This window comes from Python bivittatus, unplaced genomic scaffold (genome assembly GCF_059951505.1).
Source record: "Python bivittatus isolate LINGU-HERP-01145 unplaced genomic scaffold, Pbiv_v1 ctg000220_np1212, whole genome shotgun sequence".
Classification (NCBI taxonomy): Eukaryota; Metazoa; Chordata; class Lepidosauria; order Squamata; family Pythonidae; genus Python; species Python bivittatus.
Window position 1 is genome coordinate 10391380 of NW_028277048.1, and position 8531 is coordinate 10399910.

An 8531-nucleotide genomic window follows, 5' to 3' on the forward strand; every position below is an offset into this window, starting at 1 on the left:
ACCAAACTGCACACCAAGGCAGGAGGTACAGCTAGGGTGTGTAGACCCAGAGGGAAAGAAGAGTTGAGATTGCCAACCTTTCATCTTGCAGACTCAGTCCTGCTGCCACAGATGTGTGATAATTAAAAGCACAAAGATAAAACCAGAAACGAAATGACAATCCTAACAATGTATGCACAAGGTTCCCATGACTGCCAGATGTGTGCATTATATAGTTCAGTCAGCATTACTGGCCCCTACTAAAATCCTCTTTCCAGCAGGAGATGGCTATCCATCTCCAGACGCTGGTTCCTTCTCCTGCTGTTCTTTGCTGGCCCTACTAATTTATTTATCCTGCCTAAAGTATGAGAAAAAGCAAGTGTGAAGAGAAAAAAATAGCAGCCTCTACTTGCTTTGTCATTTCCTTGTGTGTTTTGGTCTGATATGGAAAGAGCAAAGAAACAGGTACTGGCAACAGTGCAAAAGATGAAGAGAATCAGGGAGTGATCTGCTGAGGGGATTGTATTCAAAGCCCCCTTAAAATCTGGAGCTAGCTCTAGTCTTCCACCAAACTGGAAGCTCTTTTCATGACTCACCTGCAGGGGCTCTTGAGACTCCTCTGGTTCTTCAATGCTGATATGTAGTTGTGGTAGGTCCTCCACTGGGGCCATGGAAGAGGGGGCCATTGGCTCGGGAGCAACAGCGAGGGGAGGCACCATAGGCAAGACCTCTGTCTCATGGCGGGAGGCCCGTCCAACTGGCGAAGGGGTCTGTAGTGACTGAATGGTGAAAGTGGAGTACAGCCCGGAACGCATGTATTCATTTCGACTGCTACGTGGGGCACCTCCACCTCCTCGTGGAGCTTTGGAGGTACCAAATGCTCCTTCACCCCCTTTGGCCTCACCTGAGACCTGCTCAGGTTTTTTGGTAGCTGCCTCATCCTTCATGCCTTCCATACTTGAAAGTTCTGGGTAAGAGACAAACTTGTAGACAAATTTCTGCCCACTGACTTTACGGATGATATTCTGGAATGAACAGAGAATGGTTGAATTAGAGCAGCAGAGATAAAGTAATCAAGCTACATCTTTCATGCAGACAACAGAGGTTCTATCTATAATCTTTTTCTGGAAAGAGATTTGAATTTAAAAAGCCAATGTATTCCAAAATGGGCTAGATTCCAGTTGATACTTTCTGACTTGAATAATATTTGCATAACTTTGCATGTTTTATTCAGCTTTTGGGAATTACAAATATGGTGCGTGTGTGTGTGTGTGTCTGCCTGTCAAAGGAGAGTAGCTTTGAAACCTTCACATAATAATAATTTGCAGATGGATTATTATATGATAACAATGAGGTTATCTTCTTCAATGGGACTTACTTTAAAGTATGTAAGCATAGATTTACAGAAGCAGAAAATGAAGTTACATGGGATGCCAAGCTCTCTTTTTTAAAAAATCTGATATCAGATAGTAAAGGGGTAAGGAACCTGTAGCTCATATTAGCTGTTGCTGAATTTCCAGCATTTGATAACAACTGGCAAGGCTAGTTAGAACTACTGGTACTTTAGCAGAATCTGAGGGCTACCAGAAGATGTTCATGGTGTTTGCCTCCACAGATTCACAAAATGGGATGGGGCGGTTGAGGCCATCAAGATCTGCTCCTGTTTGGTGCAGAAGTCCTAATTAGCTGCCTAGCCTCCATTTGAACAAATTCAAGGAATAAGAGCATACCACCCTTCTGCGTAAGTAGTGTAATTCCACTGTCCAACTGCTCTTACCATTCAGAAGCATTACCTAACATTCAACTGAAATCTGCCTTCTTGAAACTTAAATCCAATACTGTATACTATTTCCTGCATTCAGAATGACAGAGAATGGGTCTTGGTTGTGTATGTGTATGTGTGTGTGTGTGTGTATATATAAACCTCAATGGGCTTTCTTCCAAGGGAGAAAAAAAATCAGGTCACCCTGCCCTGGAAAGTGGGATGCATAGAACAAAACATATATATGTCAGTTGGCTAGGACATTTCTCAATCCGCTTTGTTTTCCTACAAATACTTACTTTTCTCTCATAGAGCCACCATACTGTTTTCAGAGCTTTCATATGACTTCAAGCTTATCTTTGCAGGCATAAGAGCTCAAAAGTGATGGGGGGGGGGAAGGAAAAGCAACACGGGAGTCTCAGAAGGCAAATATTTACATTTAGCATTCAATTCCCAGGTTGCAGAGATTCCCAAAACATAGCCTGCACTCCATCTTACTCCTTTCCTATTGATCTGTAGGAAGACTTCATTCCCACAACCCAACCTAAATATTCTTTTAGGTTTCCACTGCACTCTCCTTAAGGCTGGGCTGAAGGGGAAAGCAAGGCAGGAACTGGCAGATTCATCCCAGATTTGCAAAGTGGGCTCTCACTTTGTCATAGTAATAACGAAGGGCCCGGCTCAGCTTGTCATAATTCATGTTGGTCTTGTTCTTCCGCAGGCCCCAGAGTCGTGCAACCTCTTCCGCATCAACCAGCTTGAACTCCCCATCATTGGATGTCCATGCAATCAGATGCCCATTGCTCTGCTGTTCCAGCAATTGCAGAAGGAACTGCCACAAAGTGACTGAGGGATCCATGACTAAAGGAAAAAAGGAAGAGCAAAAGGGCAGCCAATTCAGTGATACAGAATGTTGCATGGCACAGTCCTTGGCAGGTAACAATGAACGTCTGCAAATCAGAAGAATCCAGTAATAAGTGCTATGGTTGAAGTTGACTAGAAAGTGTGGGTGATAGGGAGCGCCACTCACAGAGAAAAAAAAAGTGTCAAGGAAAAGGTTGGGCCAAATCATTCTCTCTGACATACTTGCTTTCTCCATGCAAGGAGGTTTTTTTTTTCATTGCAAAGCATCCAGTTACTCCAGCCTCCCCAATCACTCACACACATACACACACACACATCCTGAAGAGATAAAGTTCAGGAAAAGTGTAACCACTTGATTTTGCTATTTGTATAAAACCAGTTTTGTGAATACTCCCAATACTTACAAAGTAAGGCTGTCTCCATAGACTGGAGAGCTGGGAAGTGAAGAGTAGCCTAGGGTGGACAACACAGTTCAAAAATACCATGAACATAAACTCCTTTGGCTGCTTGAGAGTCCTAATACACAGTGTTTAAACAAGCCTTCCTTCATGGCCTTCCTCAAAGAGATATGGTTTTGTAGGGGGACTTTGAAGATAACAGTAATCTTTTGTTCAAGATCCACACACTTAAAGAATTACAATTCCCAGCCTTTCTGGAGGGAGCTTCATCAGGTTTCAAACAACAGAATGGATTCTTTCTTTGGACTAAGGGCTACACTGGACTTTTGAGTGCTCTGTGCGAAGCACACTCCAAATAGTAAGTATGGCCCAAGATAAGGAAGTAGAACCAGGGCCAAAGAGACATTTGTTTTAATGTAATTGAATTTTAAATGCATGGAATTTACACAGTTATTCCCTGTGTTTTTATTAATTTCTGTTTATGTCACCTTAAACCTACAGTTCAGCAGTAGTTTTTGAATGGGCTTTTGGGATAATGTGTGCCCCAGGGAGCATTGATTGGACATTACTGATGTGACAGGACACATAGTACTCGAGTACCCAGAAGTGAGAGCAAAGAGCACTGGCTATAAAGTCACTTCCTTGCAGGCTTTAAATATAACATCTATAACTGTAAATGATTATTTGTGTAACACTGTTCCTTTATCACTGGAAAGTATACAAGCATCATTGGTCAAAGAAATGCTTTCTTGCAGTCCACAAATGTTTTAAATAATAGCTTAAAAACACTTATGGAGATAAAACAGGAACAAATGTAAGTTGTAATAGCTGGTTATTCCATCTCATGCAAAACCCTGAAAATTTTGCCAGATATAATTAGGGCAAAAAAATCTCCATCGCCAATTATGTATGCAGTATAACTTCATTGGTTTAGAAGTACCCTATTACTTCATCAAGCACTACAAAGATAATCCCGACCCAATCTTTGAAAATAATGCTACAGCTTGTACTGGGACAAAACTATTACAACAGAATAATGAGTAACAACAGAGCAGACACCATTCCAGCCCTCAAAAGAGCTATAACAGATGTTGCAGTACTACTCTTACATACATACACACAACTAAGAATGGGCTAAAATGCACACTTTCACCTTGCAAAATGTCTGGAACCTGAGTAATACTCAAACAGGGCTCCCTCCCAAAATTAGCCATGGGAATTGTTCCAAATGCCCTGAAGCAAAATTAATTGAGAGCCAACAGTCCTGTTCAACACCGCACACACACAAACCGTCATCCTTCACTCTAGATCCAGGACATTCCTGAAGAGCATTTGGCATTTTTTCCCTTTTTTTTTTTTTGTTTGGAAAGGCTTAAAATATCAGATTATCACCTGAACAAGGCCTCACATGTGCAAGGAAAAAAAGAAATGTGATAGCAAGGTCCACCATCTTTTACAGCAGGGTTGTTGCAGTACAGGACTGCCAAGCCCGTAGTGAGCCTTTGAGAGGCATGTCAGGGGCCAGTGGGTGAGAACATATCAAAGTGGGTGAAAAAAAGCAGGACAAAAGCAACATTTGATTTGGTTTTAATATAAATGTAAACTGAATTAAAATGTATTTAATTAAGGACAATTGATTTCCCCTTTCTCTCACATTAAATAGTCTAATTTAATAGCAAGTTTTGGAAAGGTCCTTAGGACCACATCCAAGACTATTTAAGGGTCCAAGCATCCCTTGGGCTGCTGGTTATATACCCTTGCTTTATAATGCAAAAGGAGAAAAAAAAAAGCAGATCTTTGCATAAAGGAGCTTAATTTTGAAAAAGAAAACAAGAAGATCTAAAGATTCATGCAGTTAAAGATCACTTAGATATACTTAGTGCCAGTTTCTGCAATGACAGGTTAAGCCAAAGCTTCACAGAAAGAGTGGGTTTCAAGAAGGAATTTGAAGGAAGTGATGGCACTCTGTATAGATGTCTAGAAGGGAGTCCCAAGCATTAAAGGAAGCAAGCAAGGAAAGGGCAGAGATGTTTAATTCTTGTAGTTTTTGGTTCTGTATACATTTTATTATATCAATTATTAATTCTGATATAAAAAAATTACAAGCTAATAGCTATCCATTTCAGCCATCAGTTACAATGAGGAATGAGTTGATCTCACACTATATCTGAATGCTGGTGTTCTACACTGAAAGGGCTGCGTCTCATTCACACATAACCAAGGGACATGTGTTGGAGGAAGGGCCAGTGTGAGGGAGAAGAAAATGGAAGACGGTATACAGCGAATATATACAAAGGACATAGCCACAGGTAAGTTGTAAGAAACAGATACTTAGCAGAAAATATAAGTGACTGTTTAAGGGCATTTGTATGTATCAACTAGATTTTAAACCAGTGCAATTCATGCTACCATACCTTAATGCCTCAAGCAGCGATCATTAACTTCTAAAATGGAATCACAGAGGTCAAAATTGCAGCTTCTGCTCTAAGGAGGCATTCTTCAGCCCAAATGTGTACTGAAGAGTGGAGGCATTCAGGGGGAACAAAATGCATGCTACATATGCTCCAAGTCAGGGGTCCCAGTAGGCTGAATCTTCCTGGGTGCTTCCCAAACCTAAATCCTGAACCACAACTGAGATAATTCCCATTCCTTTCTGAGCTACTGTATTCTATGTTCTCTGCCATATGTATACATGACAACCCTCTGTGATTTCTATGCAGTGTCATAATGAGAGGCCTCCTTCTAGCCATCCTTCTTAAAAAAAAAAAAAAAACTAACTTGTGTTCACTCCTTGCATTTTCCCAAGAGGCACACAAAATACCCAGTTTGTTGTTTCTGACTTTTGGGGAAAGACGTACACCAGGTCTGGAATAGGAGCCACACAGAGTGAAGGCTTTATCACCCACTCACTCCTCTCCTCCTGTTTCCTCTGCCCCACTTGCAAATTACTATCTGGATTTGGCCTAAAAAAAGGATTTTCTAGGGCTGGATTTCATAAAAACCTCATCAAATGCTGTAATCCAGCAGTTAATGTAGTGAAGGCTGTAGGGCAAGCTGGGTGATCATGGGAAAGACCAAAAGGCCTTCTCAGAAGAGATGGAGGAACAAGTGAGGAAAAGCCCAGAATCAACATCGAACTGACATGGGTTTGATGGTGTGAGTGCTTTTGTGTTCTGTGTTTCATGGGATTTTATTGTACTTTATCTTTGAAATCTTGCTCAATACATACATACATACATACATAGCTAGCGGGTAGGATTTGAACAGGGGTCCTAATAAAAAGTAGCTAGTGGGAAGACTCAAGATGTTATAGAAGGGTCAGTTTTTGTAGGAAATCAATGGGATGAAAGTCCCAAGGACAGGAGAGCTACCCCATCTCTCCTTTCCAAGTGAAAGCAAAATTATCTCAAGGTAATAAAGTATATGTAACAGAAATCTCTTTGGATGCCAGAAGTCCCCTTCACAAATGCCTAGAAAACCCACAAATAAACACACACAGTTCCACCCTGTATACACATCAATCCTACCTCCCTCTTTTCCAGATTTTAACAATGATGGCGGGTTGGGAGGATCTATTCACAATTATTTGAAAGTGACTTGAGTCTCAGATTGGTACAGGGACAGGTAATGGTGTGGGCCTTCTGTCACTTTCCAGTTGTGGGGGTGGGAGGTGGTATCACTTGCCCAAAATGCTGTGCACATCTCTTCCCAGGCTGCCTAACCCAGAACCAGCTGCCAATGGGGGGGAGGGCGCGGAGGGGCGGTAAAGGGGATCGTTACCTTCTGGATCTCGAAGGTCTGAGACTTAAAGAGGAGACTTGAAGGGAGGTCTCTCCTTCTCCCTCCATCGTCTACTACTCACCAGTGAGCATGGCGGCACCCCCCAAGCCAGACCCCGGCGGCTCCATGGGCTGGGTGGGGGCCCCCAGCTCTGCCGCCGGGGAGCGGGTGGGTTGCCAGTCCGCTTGCTGCTTCCCAGGCTAGAACGGCTCGTCTTCGTCCCCCAGTTCCCACTTTTCTTCCCACTTCGTCCGCTGGCCCTGTTGCTCTTTCCCACCACCTTTGCTGGTCCCAGCTGAGGTTCCTGACCGATCTCAAGTTGAGGCTGTCTCCGTTGGGATGGATCAGTGCCGGAGGGCTGGCGAGGCGGGCTCTCTCTCGTGGGGAGGCGGCGAGTGTCCCCCGCAAGACCTTGACGTCGCCGGACCGCCTTGCCACTCGGCGTGGGTGCCTCAGGATGTGCTGGGGAGGGTGAATGGGGGAGAAGGTGCGGGGAGGGGGAGAGGGGGCGTATCCGCTCTTCTTCCTGCCTCTGACGAGCCGTGCAGGCCGCCGGTTGCAGCGCTGGGGATGCAGCGGTGACGGCGCCTGTCACATGGAGAGAAGGCGGAGCCGGCAGCAGCCAGGACGCCCGGGTCCTCCTCCCGCCTTGCCCAGGGCTGCAGGGTATCCGCGAGGAGAAGCGCTCCGGGCAGGGTCCCGGGATCCGAGTCCCGCGCAGGGCTGGCGCGAGCCCGACCTCGACCTCTGCTGGAGCGAGGCGGGGGAGGCTGGAGCGAGGGCGCCTGGACTCCCGGGTCCTGCTCTCTGCTCAGGCCGAGGAGGGAGGTCTGTTGACAGCCAGGACGCCTGGATCCATCCTCTCGTGAAGCGCGGGCTAAGGAGAGCCGGGACTCCCAAGCTGGCCCGCTGGCTCTGGACCGGCGGGCGGAAGACGGCGCCAGAACTCCCGGGTGCTCCGCTTCGGGGGAAGGAGGAGGAGGAGGAGGTGGTCGTGGTGGTGGTCAGAGGATCCCGGCGCTCCGCAGCTTCTCGACCTGTTGGAACCCAGCTGCGGGAAGAGAGATGCCAGGAAGTCTAGGCTTCACTTGCACGGGGAAGTCCTCAGGCCTATTGCAGATGGGGAGAGGGACTGAACTTCTGCAGCTGTGTTAGGACTAACACTCCCATGACGCCATGAGGGCACACGTTTGGAGAAAGCTGGGCTGGAAAAAGTTGGGAGTCAGGACTGAGGCAGGCTGGGCCGGGTGGGGGAGTCGAGTCCACTCCTCCGCTTCTCCAGCTAAATACCGCCTCCCCTCCGCCCACCTTGCGAGGGGGTAAATCTTGTCTTCGTGGCAGCCAACCCACGACCTTCTCGCCCCCTTCGCCTGATCCTTACTTGCCCCGCGGTTGCCACGGCAACGGAAAGCCACCACGACAGCGGAGGCGAGGAATAAGAAGGGGGGCGGGGGAGAGAAATATGGATGCTGCCATGGTAACCTCTGGCCCCAGAAGGATAGGAACATCCAAAGGGCTCCATGCCTCCCCAAAGGAGGGTTCCCTGGGCCTTGACTGGCTCCAGCAAGGGGCCGAAGGAGGGGTGATGACCTCTGGCCTGTAGGAGGCATCATTTTGTAGGTCGAGGGGGGAAAAAACACTGTTGCTCCCAAAATGCTATCAGGAACAGGAGGAACAGTGAGGCCACAGTTCATTTCATGCAATTAGTCATAAGGAAGCTACTTATCACAGGTGCAGTTCATCTGTAC

The 8531-nt window shown here is 46.1% G+C and overlaps 1 protein-coding gene across 1 annotated transcript in view; it reads right to left on the minus strand.

Annotated features, from left to right (window-relative positions):
• The window catches only part of ELK1 (ETS transcription factor ELK1), a 29368-nt gene extending 22008 nt beyond the window's left edge, over positions 1-7360 (minus strand). Inside the window, exons 1-3 of the mRNA XM_007423622.4 lie at positions 6866-7360; positions 2394-2602; positions 576-1004 (exon numbers count right to left, since the gene is read on the minus strand). Of these exons, the coding sequence (XP_007423684.1) occupies positions 576-1004; positions 2394-2602; positions 6866-6911 (684 nt within the window). The 5' untranslated portion in view covers positions 6912-7360. The remainder of the gene's footprint in view (positions 1-575; positions 1005-2393; positions 2603-6865) is intronic.
• Between the last annotated feature and the right edge of the window lie 1171 nt (positions 7361-8531).